We start from the raw sequence: 18097 nt of genomic DNA, 5'->3' as shown, positions 1-18097 counted from the left end.
TGATATGTAAGTATGGGGGAGGCGGCAATAGCAATCTCTTCCCCTGTGCCATGATCTTGCTATTGCGTCCTGGTGTCCCAAGAACAAAAAACCAAAACAAAACCCAGATCTGCAAAATGCAGCCACACACCACAAATCTAGTTTGGCCCTACAGCAAATGAAAAAGCAAATAAAAACCACAGAATTGCAGGTGTAAGAGAGATACCTGACTGCCAGACCTACTTCGGTGAATATAGATCCCTCTTTGCAAGCAGCAAGCATTTCTTTACAGACAGAAACTTGTGTTGGAAACGCACAGAGGCCAGTCCTAGGACATGTGGACAGCAAATTGTAAGAGAAGCATGTAATCCTAGAGTCAGCTGAAAGATTCTTTAACATGTCAACAAAGACTCAAAGGTACAACCTCCTATGTTGGGTAGTATTATGATTACAATGGTGCACCTCAGGTTAAGGACTATTCTTCCACTGCCTGGGAACTGAAACAAAACATCCCTTCTTGGATTACTACTGATAGGCATGGTACGGCTCAACAGTGAATCTTCGTTCCAAGGTAAATGAATGTGCAGTTCTAGAACTATAATACATACTCCTTTCTCAAAGACACTGGCATGAATGATTCTTCAGCATTTATCTATAGCAGAGTGCTATATTGCATGCATCTTTAGACAGTGGCACAGCCCTCAACATATCTTCCAAAAATCGTGAGGAAACTCCTGAGAAACAGTTAGATCCTCATCTCAATACCATTATGAAGTTTCCACCCAAAAATGGGAAAGTACTATTGCCCAAAACGATACGGCTGGCATTTAAGATCAAAGCACATTTATTAAAGACAGACTGGTATTGCCCTATGATCTTCCAGACAAATGTAGAATTTAATTAAAAGGCAGCTAGCTGCTTTTTCCCTCACTCAAGTTTGTTTTATTACTTATGTTGTATCATGTATCAACATGCATCTATTAAAAAACAAAGTCATAAAAATAATGAATGGAAAAATGAGCAGGCAAGATATAGCCTAGCTATATATCCTCTCCCTTCACCTTTCTCCAATCCACTGCCTTAAAACCATACCTTGTGCCAGAAAACTTGAAACAAAAATATCCAGAACTTCAAGATTTCATGCTCAATATGTTGTATGTAAACCATCCAAGACAGATAAATATTCAGCCAATATCCTCTTACCTGTCAATGACAATCTCCAAGTTTTCCTCTGCAACTTGTTCCATCATCCAACTATAGTTATACATTTTTTAAAGCGCTTTGAATATTTAGATTAAAAATTGCCTTTAAAAAAACTTTACACGGAGGGAGGGGGCTTTTAAAGTTAAGCCACAAAAAAGCAGGTGATCAGTCATGCATTGAGTCCCAAATGTCTGTTGCACCCAGTCGAGGAGAAACAGGTGCTGCAAACTCTCAAGGAAAAGAAATTTAAGAGTAGATTTAGCACGGAACAAAACAGAAGTTACAAAAAAGCAAATTACCAAAGTTAAAAGCTTTAGAAGTTTAGAAGTTCTGAAGCTGTGATCTACACAATATTGATCAAACATTAAAAAGCAGCTTTGACTTTTAAAAGCTGTTTTAAGTTTGAATTCACTTTCTCAGGCTGGCTGCTATTATAATCTTTCTCTGTGAGACTACCGACAGAGTATCCTTAATATTGTTACAGCCCATTAAAGAGCACTGGTGCAGCCCAATGTGAAGAGGAGAAAAAAATATACTCAGGATAGCATCATCATGTAAAGAGGCAATATAAAATAATCTTTTCCTGCTGTCCAAGGAGTCCTCGTGAGCCACACTCTTTTCTCAGCTCTGAACCATCCCTCGACTGTCTGCTCTTACAGGCAAGCTTCTGTAAAAGGATGAGGAAGCTTTTTCAGCCTTTTCAGGACTGGATCGACAACTGGCCACCCACCTGTCAATCACATGACATCAGACACTTCAAATTTGAAACAGGGAGTAGGCACAACTTTGCTCTTTAAAAGCCAGCAGCAGAGCCGTATCTCCTAACTTAGCACTGTGGGAACACTTAGTGCTGACATGAGGAACCTTTAGCCCTCCAGATACTGCTGTAGTACCACTCCCATAATCCCTAGCTATTGACCTGTCTTGCTGGGGATTATGGGAATTATATTCAGCAACATCTGAAGGGTGAAGGCTTCATCACTCCTGACAATGCTTAGATCAAAGGTAACAACAGATCTCTGTGCCTGATATCATATGACATCATGATGTCAGGTAACTGATACGTAGGCATAGTCTTGTAAGCCAAACTGAGAGGCCTGGGAAGCCTAAGTAGGCCCACGAGCTGAATGTTCCCCACCCCTACCCTATAAGGATCATTCTCGGTTGTTCAGGTTTCTTCCTCCAGCACTCTATTCTCTGCCTTGTTTCAAATGTATATTCATTTCCTGAGATTGTAATAGAACTCATTTGAGCACAAGGTGGGGTACAAGACATCAGATTTTAGATGAGGTACCATGAGGCACCTGCGCCACACCATTTCTTGCAAGTTGTTCCTGAAGGTCAGTAGACTTTCAGAGGGACACAGCGAACTGCCAAGAAGTGGGTGGGAAAGTCTACTCCAACCTATTCTATGTGTAAAACTCCACTTAATGATTGTTAGGATCATAACTGTCAACTTTTCCCTTTTCTTGCGAGGAATCCTATTCGGAATAAGGGAATTTCCCTTAAAAAAGGGAAACGTTGACAGCTATGGTTAGGATTCAACCCATAGTCTAGAATAAATCAGCATTTTTTTCATATTTATACAGGTGTGTCAATCTTCGGAGAATAAAGACTATGTCGCTTTTTATGTAACCAGGGTTATAACATATGTTAAATGATCTAAACTTGTATCCAATCTTGTTGTGTCCAATTCTTCCATTTGCAGAAGAGCCTTGATATCTCGGCTAATGGAAATGGAGATTCCCTGTTTCCCCTGTAGCTCCCTACACCACCTTCCACGCTGCTCTCTTCCACAATGCCTCCAACCTTCTGGAGCAACTGGGGGTGTGGGCAAAAGCCTTATCCCCTCCTCTTCCATTAGCAGAGGCTTCCACTGGATCAAAAGCTCTTCTACCACCTGAAGGCACAACAGGATTCAACCCTGAAGTTACAACAGGTATATAGAGGAATAAAATGAATATGCAGAGCAAACAATTTAACATATTGTGCTCCAAGTAACACTGTTGCATGGCAACAAGAATCTACTGCAGGGAAGTAGAAAACCTTTTGATTTGCCAAATTACAGTTCTTTCTGGAAAAAAGGGAAGTCAAGCAGTAGAGGAAACTAAACCTAGGTCTTGAGGAAAGCTGCAGTTCATCTAATGAACTGATTGTCCACTGCTAGAACTCCCTACTCAGCCTGCTCTTTGACTCTCTCCCATAAACCCACAAGACCACATTTTCAGTGCGTTCAGAAATTGTGTCCCAGTTTACTCCGATAACAAATAATTCTAAAGAATAACTACACCCTCATAGAAATTTACCATTTCCACAAATTATGAATCCATAGGAGGGGCGAAAAGTGTGGTGGGTTTTTTTTAATGGACATTTTGGTAAATTCAGAAATATGCAATACTTATTTTGGTATCAGAGTTAAGCTTCCTTTACTACTTTGAGAGCATAAAATTTCTTCAGTTGGCTCCAGAGAAAGACTAGTAAAGGAAGAACTTCTCTCAGAAGCACCCATACAAAACCTTTTCCAATGCTCTAAATTAGTTTGTATTTGCTGACCTCAGCTAATGAAATATTCTCATCAAGTATGCATACCAGTACAGTGGTACCTTGCAAGACGAATGCCTCGCAAGACAAAAAACTCGCTAGATGAAAGGGTTTTTGGTTTTTTGAGTTGCTTCGCAAGACGATTATCCCTATGGGATTGCTTCGCAAGACAGAAACGTCTTGCAAGTTTGTTTCCTTTTTCTTAACACCGTTAATACAGTTGCGACTTGACTTCGAGGAGCAACTCATAGAACGCGGTGTGGTAGCCTTTTTTGAGGTTTTTAAAGACTTTGGTGATTTTTGAAGCTTTTCCAAAACTTTCCCGACACCGTGCTTCGCAAGACGAAAAAAACCGCAAGACGACAAAACTCACGGAACGGAATAATTTCGTCTTGCGAGACACCACTGTAGCTCCAGACATGTCTATGTCTCCCTCATCTTAGTTTTGATTAACACATAGTTTAATCAAGCTATCCAAAAGCACACCTTTAATTCGATTCTCCAGAGAGCCTGGCTGCAGTTAACAGGTCACCTGTAAATCACTACCACCATTTTTTTGCATCCATTCTGCACCCATGGCAACTCCTTGTCACCTATCAAGACCCTTTCACTTCTGGATCATGAGAGGAAATTCTCACCAGGTGTAGTCTGGCCTATTTAAGCAATAGGTTTCCACCTAGGTTTCAGTGTTCAGTCTTGAAGTTCAACTGTTTGGTTCAGATCAGGCTGCTCTAGCCCCCATCATGGTGAGCCTTGGACACATTCTTGGATGGGCTGTTCTATGGGTCTAGGAAGAGGATTACTTCACTGGATAGGCTGCTCCAACCTTCTTCCTTTATTTAGCTAGCCTGGTCCCCTTTTCCTTCCCTGCTCCTTGATATTCCTTTCCATGTTCTGGTTTGTTGTTCTGAACTTGCTTCAGTTAAGAGATTTTATGGAACGTGCTTCCTCTCCCAGCGATACTCAAGCACGTTTCACAAGGTCACAAGCTTCAGGGACTTGCATAGCTTGGACATCCACAGCTCCAGCAAGTTCAGGGACATTAATCAGTCTGGTGCTAATGATGAACTCCAGGTTCACTCCCACCACCTCCTCCTCTCACATCTAGAAGGACCTTGTTGAAGCATCCCTTTCCTTTTGAACTCTGCTCTTTTCTTCCGCTCTAAGTTTATTCCCACTGGCACTAGCAATGTGTACTTCTCCAAAAGATAATCTCATCCCCTACATACCTAACCAATCACTGTACTTTGCAGGAGAGTGCATCCTGCAGATACCATCCTATCAGGAAGTCTATTTTGCACAATATTGGAATCGGGCCTTTAGTCATGGTGACACCTGCCCTTTTGAACCCTCTCATTGCATATCAGACAGGCTAAAGACATTCCTATTTTAAGGAGTCTTCAAAAATCTTTATCACAGTTGGTATCTGTCTTGAATCTGAATTGATTTTATGTATGTGCTATTATTGTTTTTGAATAGGCAACTGTTTTATATCAGTAAACTGCTTTGGCATGCCCCATGGGAAGTGATTCATAATGATGATATCTAATTCCTCCTCTTATACCAGTTGGGCTCCACTTATTTATTTTTGTATCTCTTACTATCTCTCCCTCTATTTGGTAAGGGGCTTTTCCCACCTCAAACTGCCCTAGCTGCAACTAAGCAGCCAATCCAACTTTAATGCTACTTGATTAATCAGTCCTTTTTCAGTCTGTAACAACTTTTATATTAATAAATATCTTAACTTGTAATAAAATTCTACATTTTTAAAATTCTGAATTCTGGTTTGTTGTTGACTTCCTCTCTCTATATATATATTATGACTTAAAGGGTAATCTCCCTTTGGGGTACCATGTCTCTAAACTAAAGATATATTATTACATGTATCAGTCAAGTACAAGTGTACACAAATGTGTTTGCATGAATGTATGATCTAGAACACACAAGTGACATCCACACAATATACTCAAAGCTGTCTTATATCACTTTAACCAGCAGCATCCCCCCCCCCAAAAAAATCCTTGGAACTGTAGCTTGTTAAGGGTTCTCAAAATTGTAGCTGTAAGGAGTTTCTCAACCTTAAAAACTACTTCCACAGCTTCTCTCAAATTCAAAGACCCACCCACACTGCAAGGCACACTCTTGGCCTGTCCCCCCCCCCCCGCACTCTTAGATGATGGGTGATGGGGGCTTAATTTGAATCCTTTGTTATGGTCCATTCAGTGATGCAGTTTTTATTTTCAGGAACTCCAAAATCCCCTCTTTCTTTCACTGGCTGGTAAAACTCTTTTTTATTCTAGCAGGCTTTTGCCTGCTGCAGTCATTGTTAATTGTCATCTCCACTGTTGTTACATTTACCGTATTTTTCGTCCTATAGGACACACTTTTCCCCCTCCAAAAATGAAGGGGAAATGTGTGTGCGTCCTATGGGGCGAATGCAGGCTTTCACTGAAGCCTGGACAGCGAGAGGCGTCAGTGCGCACCGACCCCTCTCGCTCTCCATGCTTCAGGAAGCTATCCGCAAGCCTTGCGAGCCCAGCGGGAGGTTCCGCCGGGCTCGCAAGGCTTGCGGGTGGCAGCCTGCAGCATGGGGCGCCCTCCGGAGGACGCCCCGTGCTTCGGGCAGATGTCCGCAAACCTTGCGCGCCCGGCGGGACCTCCCGCCAGGCGTGCAAGGCTTGGGGTGGCAGCCTGCAGCCCGAAGCGTCCTCCGGAGGACGCCCCGTGCTTTGGGCAGGTGCCCACAAGCCTTGCACGCCCGGCGGGAGTTCCCGCAGGCTCGCAAGGCTTGCGGGCAGCAGCCTGTTCTGTGGGCTGGGGTTGGAGGAAGCTCGGGCTTCCCCCGCCCAAGCCCCGCGGCTGGGGGGGGGAAATAATTTTTTTTGTATTCATTTCCCCCCCAAAAGGAGGTGCTTCCTATGGGCCAGTGCGCCTTATAGGGCGAAAAATACGGTAAATGGATTTTAATGCTATATGCTTTATCTATTATTGTTGTTGCATTTAGTAATTTATATTTCTATTGTATTGTGATTTTTTGAGTCTGAAAAACAACATATACGGTAGATACGTTTTTAAAAACAAAACAGTGCAACTGAATTGCACCTGAAAACCTATTAATCAATGGGACTCTTATTCCATCAGTGCAGTTTGCTCTCTTTGGCCAGGACCAGTTAATAACTGGTGTTCCATATTCTGGATCAGCTGATATTTCTGAATGATCTTCAGATGTAACTCAGATGCAGGGTATAATAGTAAATCTGCTCAGGTATTTTATCAGTGAATGTTTAACACTGACAGTCAGTTCAGTGAGCTGTTTACAGTACTGAGATTTTAAAATACCCAAATGAATTCACTTTAGCAAATGGGAAAACTCCTTTGACAGAGAGTGATCAGATTGCTCAAGGAATGTGCCCAACATCCACCAAATTATGCAGTAAAAAGTGGACTGGTATTAGTGAAAACTGCATTCAATTTGCAAAGTTGCAATGGCATTAGTGGGCTCAGTGATCAATACAGTGGTACCTCGCAAGACGAATGCCTCGCAAGACGGAAAACTTGCAAGACGAAAGGGTTTTTGGTTTTTTGAGTTGCTTCGCAAGACGATTTTCCCTATGGGCTTGCTTCGCAAGATGGAAACGTCTTGCAAGTTTGTTTCCTTTTTCTTAAAACCGTTAATACAGTTGCGACTTGACTTCGAGGAGCAACTCATAGCACACGGTGTGGTAGCTTTTTTTGAGGTTTTTGAAGACTTTGGTGATTTCTGAAGCTTTTCCAAAACTTTCCCGAAACCGTGCTTCGCAAGACAAAAAAAACCGCAGGATGAAAAAACTTGCGGAATGAATTAATTTCGTCTTGCGAGGCACCACTGTATAAGTCATGCCAAACCCATTATAAATATGACCCCCAATTCCAACTTCTATAAATGAATGGGCAAAAGACAGTTCAGAATCTATTGGTGGGTCGGTAGATGATGTGAAAGAGTTTCCAACTCATAACTGTTTAACAACAGCAACAACAAAAGTCCTCTTCTTTCTTCTTTCATATTAGGCTGTTAGGATCCCTGCTGATCTGTAGTAAATTTGTATGTATTTTTGCATGTCAACCGATAATAGTGTACAGTAGTCACATTATATGTGAAGGTCCAGTTACAGAGGCAGCATGAATACACAAATTCACATACTGTATAGCCAAAATTTACCTGGTTGCTTTCTGGCAGGAAGGGTGGCGGGATGAAGTCCCACATAGAAGCCCTCTCAGTGTCTCCACTATTTCCCCTTCACTCCTCCACACATGGCAGTTGCATATTGCTTTCCCTCCTCTTTGGGGTATTGTGGTGAGAGTCAGGAGCAGTAACCCAGTTCCCTCACTGATGACCATGACAGTGGGGCGATCAGCTTTGGTGGCGGTGGCAGCCTTCTGGGCAATGGTTGCAGTGGAGGAGGAGGAGAGACAAAGGTGGAAGGGAGGCGACAGAGGGATGCAGACAGAAGTGCCAGCTCCATCCATTCTAGCCTTTTTCTTTAGCCTGCATCTCTCCCGGCCACCACCCTCCTCCTCCTCCCTTCCACCTTGGTCTCTCCCGCACCACAACTTCCCTGCTGGTTGCCGCAGCCAAGGGAGCTGGCACTGGGGACCCCAGGAGAGAAACTAAATGCTGAAAGCTACAAGCTGGAGTTGAGCACATGTAATTGATTCAGCGCAAGTTAAATGCGCATGTGATGCGCCAACACTGTATATAGCTCATGGCATGGCATGGATAACAAACACTGTCCCTTGGGTCACCATTTGGTATCTGACTCCAAACCCATCATTTTGCACCCAGCTCTGGATTGGTGAATCTTAAGAGTTCTAGTAAACAAAAACAAACAAAAACAAGTTGGATCCCTCAACCCCGACATCTGCACATGCTTGCTCTGTAAGACAATGGAACTGCACAAGCCACTACTTCTTATCAGGACAGAATATACGGTACATTGCCTACAACATTATTATCAAGCATGCCAATGCAAATTCCCTCGGAATGGTTTTATAATTTGAAAGCAGAGGTCCTTTGGAGAACCTACTAGCCAAGGTTTTGTTTTTAACTGAATAAGTTGGGGATCAAACCTAGGCCTTCAGCATGCGACACATGCGCTCTACACCTTTGCTTTCACATTTTCACTCATGACAATGAATGTTTCACTGCTCAATAGCAGATGTAGCAAACGACAGCCTCCCTCACAAATTTGGAGATGAAGAACTGAGTAGCAGTTGGGTAGCAATGCTCCGTTCCACAACACAATTGCTTCATTTAAGATGAGAGTCACAGTCCTAGACTTAGCTCAGCATGACAGCATGAAGACCAAGTGTCTAAGGCCTTCCAGAAGTAATTGCAGGGCAAAACATTTTATTATTCTTATTGTTAAATTTGCATACTGCCCTTCATCTGTAGATCTCAGGGAGGTTCACAAAATCAAAATACAGTATGAAAACACAAAATACATAATAAAAACAAGAACAAACAAAAAACACCCACAAACCATTAACCACCCACAAACAGATTTAAAAGGGTATATATAGGATGTTAACCAGTCCAAAGTCTGCTTGAAAAGGAATTTTTATCCCTGTCCATGTCAAAGGGAAACACTTTTGCACAAACCATGGTGTTGAGTATCCCCACTATATGTATGTTTGTGTGTGCTCGAATGCATACACATGCACACACACACACATTTTATTTTTAAAAAGAACTTGTTTTGGTATAGCTCCAGACCAGCAAGACAGACAGACATTTATTTAATTTGTACACCACCATTCATCCAAAGATCACAGGGTGGTTCACAACATAAAAATATGACATGAGAACACAGAATACACAAGACAAAAACAAACCAATACCCCTGCCAAAAACACATTTAAAAGGCTATATAAAGTTATAGAATGTTTAATTAGCCAAAAGCCTGGTTATAGAAAAATGTTTTTGCTTGGTGCCTAAAGATATGTAATGAAGTTGCCAGGCAAACATCCCTGGGGAGAGCATTGCTTCATGCTAACCAGTTTAGAACAAACTATGGTATAAGTTGATAAACCATTGGTCTAATCATGTTTACAGTGCTTGTCTGCTTTTTCTGCCTCCCCATCTCTACAATGAAGCAGTTTTTGGAAGTAGAAAAATTGCCTCAACTGCAATTTGTCAATTATGCCAAACCAACCATGTTTTTCAAATCCACTTCAACACATGGCTTTCAATTCCAGTTTGCAACTATAGTTCTTCAATTCAGACATTATATTAAACCACAGCTAAAATAAGGTAAGTCAGAGGTACCCATGTTTGACTTTATGTCTGAGCTTCTTCCAAAGTCCACAATTTTTTGACTGGAATTTGTAACCAAGCCAGAAACTGTTGCCAGATTGTTGGCCCTATACCAACAGCAGCTGCAAAAAAGACCTCTGCACCCCTCTTTCCTGCTTGAAAACATCGAGCCAAGCTTGACCTGGGCTACTGCTCTGCATGTGTCCTGTATCTCTGCACAGCAGCAAAAGCATCCCTCTCTTTCTTGCTCCAGAAAATGGAATCAGTGGGGCTCTGGAAACTTTGCCATGAAGTTGCCAAACACCCAAACATGCACACAGGAAGGAAGCAGGATGACCAGAAACCTGCCAGACAATCCCCACCCACCTCTCTATCTACCACGCTTCAAGTATGTGAAGAAGTCTTGCTCAACATGCTCACCCAATGACAATTCACTATGGTGAATAAAACTGCCAGGGCCTGTTTCATTGGACGTTCATTACATCTGAACCAATGTTTGCCTAGCGCTGCAACCCAGATTTGATCCTGGGGTTCATTTATCAAGGTGTGGTTGGAATTTGAACTTTTATGGCCATGCACTCCTTAAAAATCATAGATAATTCACTGATGAGAGCATATGCTTACATACAGATACCTCGGGTTAAAGACGCTTTGGGTTAAATCTTTTCAGGTTGCATCCCGCGGCAACCCGGAAATAACCGAACGGGTTACTTTTGGGTTTTGCTGCTCGCGCAGATGCTCAAAATGACTTCATGCACATGCGCAGAAGTGGCGAATCATGACCCACGCACGTGTACAGACACGGGTTGCGTTCCTCTCAGGTTGCAAACGGGGCTCTGGAACGGATCCCGTTCGCAACCAGAGGTACCACTGTATTTATTTATTGATTTTATTTTACATATGGCACATGTAAGACCCCAATTCAGTATGTCACATCGACTTAAAAGGGCATCAGACAGCTGAGCAGTAAAAAACATCAGCATCAAACATTGTGGATCCAACATCATCATTGTGGACTCAACAAATGGACTAAAGCACTTCCTAGGAAGGTATCATTAGTCTGTATCTCTGTCCCCTGCATGTCACATTTCTGAAAAAAATCAACAGGCACACTTCCCTCAGAGGCTAACAGGGGGAAAGGGCCATAGTTCAGTGGTGGAGCAACTGCTTTGCATGTAGAATATGTCACATTCAATTTCTAGCCTATCCAGGCAGGACTGAGAGCCCAGATGGAAAAACTCTAGAGAATCACTGCCAATCAGTATACACAATCCTGAGCTAGATGGTCTGATTCAGTATGAGGTAGCTTCCTAAATGTCTATAATCTTATGAAAGAAAATCCTAAAGCGGGAAACGATGACTGAAAATAGCAGGGCCATTAAAGTCAAACATTTAGCCCACTATAGAACCAAAAGGAAATGCCACTAGGATCTGCACTGGATTCAAACATGTTCAACTATTCATCCTAATAATTAATATGGGGGGAAACAAGACAACACCCTTGTACTCTCAACCACTGTGAGGTAAACCTATTTTCCCCAGGAACAAGCAACACTGACATTTCCCCAAGTTGTATTACAATTTGATTTTTCAGTTTATGGTATGACTATATGGTCATGCCAATAATATGTTCAACACACTTTGAGTTTATATTGTTTGTACTGTTGCGACCCTCTGGTAAGGTCTTCTCTCCTTTTATCAGACATTGCATTAAAGCTTGGTAAAAATGTATAAACATAGACACAAGTTATAAATTACATTTCTAAAATAACATGAAGCACCTTGGTGTCCCAAACAGAGTATCAGATTGTTCTAAAGTAACTGAAAATACTTTCTTTGGAAAAAAAACAGGCAGTTTGTTTTCTTGTAATGTGCTGAATTTACTGCTTTTGATACTACCAATGATTTCATATTTACATATTAGCAAAAACTTATTTTTACTTTCAGCTGAAATTTCACATTATGGATGTGCACATCTGCAAGGAAATGGATATTAATAAATGATCTCAAAAATTCTGCATGACCTTTAGAAAATCCTCTCTCCCCATTACCCCTCCCTACAGTGAAATGTAGGAAAACTTGAAGTTACCAATCTATAAAAACACCACAGTGAAACATTACACCAAAAACACCTTCCTTTGTTTTACAGAAGTGACCTGGTTCACACATTACACTAAATCATTGGTTCCCAAAGTGGTTGGTACCACCCCTTGGGAAGCAGTGGGATTGCCTAGGACAGTGGTTTTCAACCAGTGTGCCATGGCACCCTGGGGTGCCTTGAATGATGTTCAGGGGTGCCGTGGGCAACACTAGCCTCTGTCCCTCTTTCTTTCCTTCCCTCCCTCCTCTGATGCCCTCTTGTGTCTCTACGTCCCAAAGGCTTGTGCAGCTGTTTCTTGCAGCAGCCCTGGCTACAAGCTCCCCAGGCGAATGGTGCCTCTGGGGCTGGCCAGGGGGTGCTTTCCAGGACCCTGTAGGGCAGTGTGAGGAGGCACCTCTCTTTGGGGCGAGGGGGGCAGCTCAGAGACCAAGGGCGGCAGCAGTGGCTGCCTGGAGGACTTCCAAGGAGAGAGAAGAAACTGACGGAACACTCCACAAGGGAGGCTATTTGAAAAGGGGCGAGGGGCTGCCGGCTCTGCAGGTAGGGGGTGACATAACTGGGCTCCTGAGCCCCACAGGGGTGCCACAGAAAGAATGTAGTTAGTCAAGGGAGCTGTGGACTCAAAAAGGTGGACCCCCCTCTGACCCTGGGGGGTGCTAAGAGGCAAAGGGGCAGCAGGGAGGTGCTGGATACATAAATGACTTTAAGACTTTGAAAAGCTGGCATCCCTGGATGAAGTTCACCAATTTTGATGAATTAAGCTAAATAGTTTTAATTGGATTTTTAATAAATGTGTAATTAATTGCTACTGTTTTGAATTCTTTTTGTGTCATTCTCTTCCTTAGTGGGTAGTGCAAACCACTATTCTGTATAATGCTTTTTATAGGGTTGAGTAGGGGGTGCTGCCCTAGAATTTGCTCTTGGGGTTCCCATAACCCTCTGAAATAGAATTGTGGGTGGTGTGAAGGGGGAGGGGGAGGATACGTTATCTTCAAAGTCATTCCACATGTACAATGATTTAGCTGACTATAACCCAAAGGCTTAATATGAACAAGCAGTGTGCTGATTAAATTGTGTCATTCTTCATTCTTTCTCCCATTTCTTTTCATGCTGTTGGGAACAAACCATAGTCTGGCTTGTTGAGTTATCTGAACCCAAGCTTGCAGTTTGTTGCCACCAAACAAACCATAAGTGGTAAGTCAAGAACATACCTTGGCTTCTGCCTTATGGTTATTTGGAAATAAACAAATCACAAGCCCAGGTCCAGATGACACAATAAGCCATACCAGGTACAAGAGTGGGGGAGGAGTGAAGCAGCAACTTTGACACTGCTTATCTATGATCAGAAAGCAAATAACAAACCTAGGCTTCAGACTGTGGTTTCTTTGGAGTAAAACCAGAATGTAGCTCATACACAGAATCATTTGCTTATCTGCAGATTGTGGCTAAGTGTGGCATCTGATTGAAACCACTAGTGAGGAAAGAAGGGAAGGGGAGAGAAATGTTTCAGAAATCATACTCAAACTCAAGCTTTGGTTTTATCATATTTCAAATGACAAAGTAAGAAATATCCCTGGACATGTTATATAATATGATACATATCTCTTCAAGATGGCTCATTATTGGTTCATTCAAGCAACACCACTTAATGAACCTGAGTCCAAAGGAAGCAATACATATGCTCTGTACCCAGATATAATGAAAAATTCTACATTGCTTTTTTATTGCTGAAATGCTTCTCTTTTGTATAGCCTCTGTATTGCCTAGATCCATATTATAACCAAGTTTTCATACATGTTATTAGTTGCATAAATGCACTAAAACATCTAAATTACTTACTATTTCAACATGTGCAAAAGCTCACAATGGTCTACAGCACTTGATCGCTCAGATAACGAAAGCTAAAAAAACCAGCTATTCATATAGACTGCTTTACAAATACTTCAGATTTGACTCAAACATGTTATCCCACCACTCTGCAGTACTTGTTCATACTCAGAGACCTTATTACTGAAAGATATTGAGTATTACCAACATTAGACATAACCATTTTCAAAGGCACCAACAGTAATTGTTGCAAAGGAACTGAATTTAAAACACCAATGGCATATTTCCTGCTTGGCAGGGGGTTGGACTCGATGGCCCTTGTGGTCTCTTCCAACTCTATGATTCTATGATATCTAACTCCTCAACTGCATATATTCATGCCTGTGGTCAAAACCACTAAAAATATTCAATGTTTCACCATACTAGAAGATGAATAATCTCCCCAACACTTCACACAATACAACATTTACCAAGATGGCAAAGTGGAGGGAGGTCACCCACCTGACTGGCCTACTTGTCTAAGTGCCCACAGCAATGCTTGACTTCGTTTCATTTTTTCAGAATCCTAAGCAACCAAGAGGAGAGGAAAGACTATACACTCTTTTCTTGTACTGTCTTCACAATCCTTCCAGAGTAGACCAATGGCACTGAGAATCAGGAGTCCTCCTGCCCCAATTCCCATGGTGACTTGCAGTTCTAAACCAGAGCAAAACCAAATTTGCTACATTACATATCTGTACTGAATAGAAATAGTGATTTCACTGCTTCCAGGGAAAACACTCAGTCCATACTTCTGCGAATTCATGACACTGGCTTAATAGGACCATGCCACAGAAGATGTTCCTGTAAATGCTAACAGAATAAATGAGGTTTTAAAACAGCTATTCTTGTTTTGTTTCATACATATTAACTTGCCATTATATAATTATATTAACTTACATTTATAATATTGCATTGCTATATTAAATTACATTTCAAAGCCATTATTTGTACATGAATATAGTTATAGCAGCACCTATTGTTTCAAACTGGTATTATCAACCCATTATGAACAATAGGCCACAAAACTTGAATACCACTTAAAGATACAGCAGGGACATAAAGTCACTACTAAACAGTTATGTTCTGGCTAGGATAAATTCTATGCTCATAATAATAAATTAGCCAATAGATCACGGAATACTTTTTAAAGTACCATATGTGTTTTAAATAGTAACAAACTTGTTTGCTCCCCCTTCATGTACTTGCTTAGTTAAAACCTTTCGTGTGCATTTAGGACCTTGATACTTGCAATAAAAATCCAAAGAACGTATGTTCTAGTATTTAAAAAGTATTGAAAATATTAAAGTTTAAGAAAACTAATTGTGCAAGTTATGTTGGAAGAAGTTTGTACGGTAAAATGACTGACTGATAAATCAAGGGCAGCCAATTTAGCGTACTAATGCCCTCACTTCTGAAGAAATGTTTGCCAGGAATACAGCTTCAACTAGCTGACATATGTTTAAATACATAGTAGCTCATCAACACCAACACTAGAACACATATCAATACATCTTTTTGCCATGTGTTCAACACATTACAGACATACTCTACAATTAATGGGAGGCACTTTTAAAAGGGTTTTAGTGTGTCCACAAAAGAACTCACAACCATACAACCATCCTTAAAAAAAAAAACAATCTCTGTAGTATCTGGGCATTCTAAGACACAATCAAATGCAAACAAAGGTTGTAGAAATTCTGATATTTGAACTTAGAACATCAAATATAAGAAAATTATAATTTCTAATCTATTTCTAATATACTAATACACACCACTGGAAAAGTAAATGGGAAGATTTCAGAAATGCTAATATGTAATCCATACTATACTGAACTAAAGGTAAACAAATACATAGGGCACTCAGCTCTAATTCAGTTAGAACACACAATATATGGCATTTTCTGGTTGTGCGTTGTATAAATATAGCTGGTTTCCTCAATATATTCACAGAGGATTTGTAAAATACATTTATACCTCGCTCACACACTAGGAGGACACCCAACAATGAAATGAATGAACAAAACCACAGATTTATAAACGGACCAAGTGAGAGCCACGAGAAGTACTAAACGTGGGTGCAGGCTGCCAAGACTGCACAGCTTATGTACGTTCTCTGCTAAACTTTTTTTTCAGAAGAAAGTACTTAAAATTCCTGGTGAAGTCAAGTTACTTGACATTTTGTCTCACTAAAAGAAGTGGTGGGCCATATCATGTGAATCTTATTGTATTACATTCTAAAGGGCTTGGCAACTGTTGGTCATTAATCTTTAACACAAAGGAAATTCAAATACAGTGACAAGCATTTTTTTTGGGGGGGGGGGAGTAATTTAGTCCCAATCCCAATAGTTTAAACTACAAGGATAGGGTCCCCCTGGAGCCTGGTCAACAGCCTAGCAAGTCCCCTGTTCAAAGTCTTGCGTCAAAGTGGTGAAAGAATATAAAATACAGAAATTAAAAACCGTTTAGGCATGGGAGTGGGGGAGGGGAGATACCCACTTCACTACTGACAATATGCGAAGAAACCCCTTTTAAAGCAAAAACAGAAAACCCACCCAAACACATATTCGTCATTGCTAGTGTTGTGTATGTGATTTTCTCCTATTTATCGATTACACAAAGAAAAACCCAGCAGGGGCTGCTGCAATGCAACATACGCCGATTTCAGATTGGAGCGGGGGGGGGGAGAGATTCTTTTTCACTTCTACGCCTTGAATTCTGTAGCTGGGGCGAACGGATAGGTGATTCTATGCCTTGCTTTTAACCGCGAATAAAGGGCACCGAAAATAGCCCGTCCTCTTCCCTCCAGCTCTAGTTGCCCCTCCCGAAGAAAATAAAGGTGGTTTTTCAACCCTCCAAACGAACCAGTGTCACCTTTCCCCCTTCCTTTCTGTACACCCCCCCACACACACCCCGAAAAGCTCTTCCACAACCCTTGCTTGCAACAAAAGCTCTGCACGCCAGATGAGCCATTATTATCCCAATGGTCACACCATCAGCACAATCCCTTTTCTTTTTCTCCTGCCGGCAAACACGCACACGCAAACTTCCCCCCATTCTAGAGAGAAGAACAATGCGGGGGGGGGGGGAGAGAGATAGGGAGAAGGACATGCAACTACAACACCGCGGGAAATCAATGCAAAATTTGGAAGGGGGGAGAGGAAAAACATGGGGGTGAGAGAAGAAACCTCCCCCCCACACACACACAACCCTGCTTTTTCGCCGCAGCTCCTTCCCTCCAAAGCGGCCGACACTTCCCATATCCCGCCCGCGGCTTCTCTACTAAGACGACCCCCCCCCCCCAGTCATGCCCACCCCGTCGGGGTTTCCCCCTCGAGCCCTCAGTCGCTCCACTCGGGAGGGGGCCCTTCCTCAACCCACCCGCGCAAGGCTTCCCCGTTCTCGGCTGCAACCTCTTCCCCCTCCTCCTCCACCACCCCAAACCGTCGCAACAACAACAAAAAAAGCCCTCCATGGACACGGACCCACAAGGCCCCCCTCTCGGCATAATGGTTCCCCTCCTTGCAGAGGAGGAAAGAGCAAAAAGGCTCCCCCCAAACACACACACACAAATGCATGCATGCACACGCACACACTTCACCTCATGTTGCTGCCCAGGGGCCGGGGGGGCGTCTTCCCCCCCGCTCCTCGCTCTTCTCTCCTCAGGAGCCGGCTGGGTCGTTCTCAATAGGCGACGAGTGCGGAGGGAGGGAGGGGAGGAGGAAGAGGAGCAGCAGCAGCAGCGGGGAGGGGGGGTCCCCCCGCAGGCGCCAGCCAGTCCCTGCCTTGGCAACCCTGAGACTGGCTCGCCTTGCCTTGCCTGCGCCCTCCGGCTCGGCTGCTTTGGCCCAACCCGACCACAGCGGGGAGTCCAAGGAGGGAGGGAAGAAAGGGAGGGGGGAGGGAGGAATGGCGCACGCGGGGGGGGGGAGGAGGAGCGGGAGGAGGGGAGAACAAGAGAAGGTGGGAGCGTCGGGAACGCGGGGGGCAGCGCGCGAGCGGCTCGCTCGAGACGCCGGCTTGCATAGGGGGGGCGGGGACGCAGGGGGGACGCCAAGGGGGCGGAGCAGAGCAAGCCCCGCCTCCTTGGCTGCTCTGCATTCCCTGTGCATTCC

The 18097-nt window shown here is 42.9% G+C and overlaps 1 protein-coding gene across 14 annotated transcripts in view; it reads right to left on the bottom strand.

Moving 5' to 3' along the window:
* Positions 1–18097, bottom strand: part of ENAH (ENAH actin regulator) — a 152474-nt gene that overhangs the window by 52964 nt on the left and 81413 nt on the right. For 2 of the 14 annotated variants that reach the window (XR_014524287.1, XM_083496060.1), the window contains exon 1: positions 17584–18005. The exons of 4 other annotated variants lie outside the window; for them this stretch is intronic. Coding sequence is in view for 5 of the 10 variants with exons in the window: in XM_083496060.1 (XP_083352186.1) it covers positions 17584–17588 (5 nt within the window). In the remaining 5 variants the exon portion in view is untranslated. Of the gene's footprint in view, positions 1–1182; positions 1594–14444; positions 14635–17578; positions 18013–18097 lie in introns of those variants that run through there. 8 more of the 14 variants (XR_014524289.1, XM_083496065.1, XR_014524288.1 and 5 more) reach the window with 7 other exon arrangements.

Source organism: Podarcis liolepis (genome assembly GCF_965112155.1).
Source record: "Podarcis liolepis genome assembly, chromosome: 3".
NCBI lineage: Eukaryota > Metazoa > Chordata > Lepidosauria > Squamata > Lacertidae > Podarcis > Podarcis liolepis.
The sequence above is the reverse complement of the archived record's forward strand: the minus strand, read 5'-3'. Positions and strand labels throughout refer to the sequence as shown.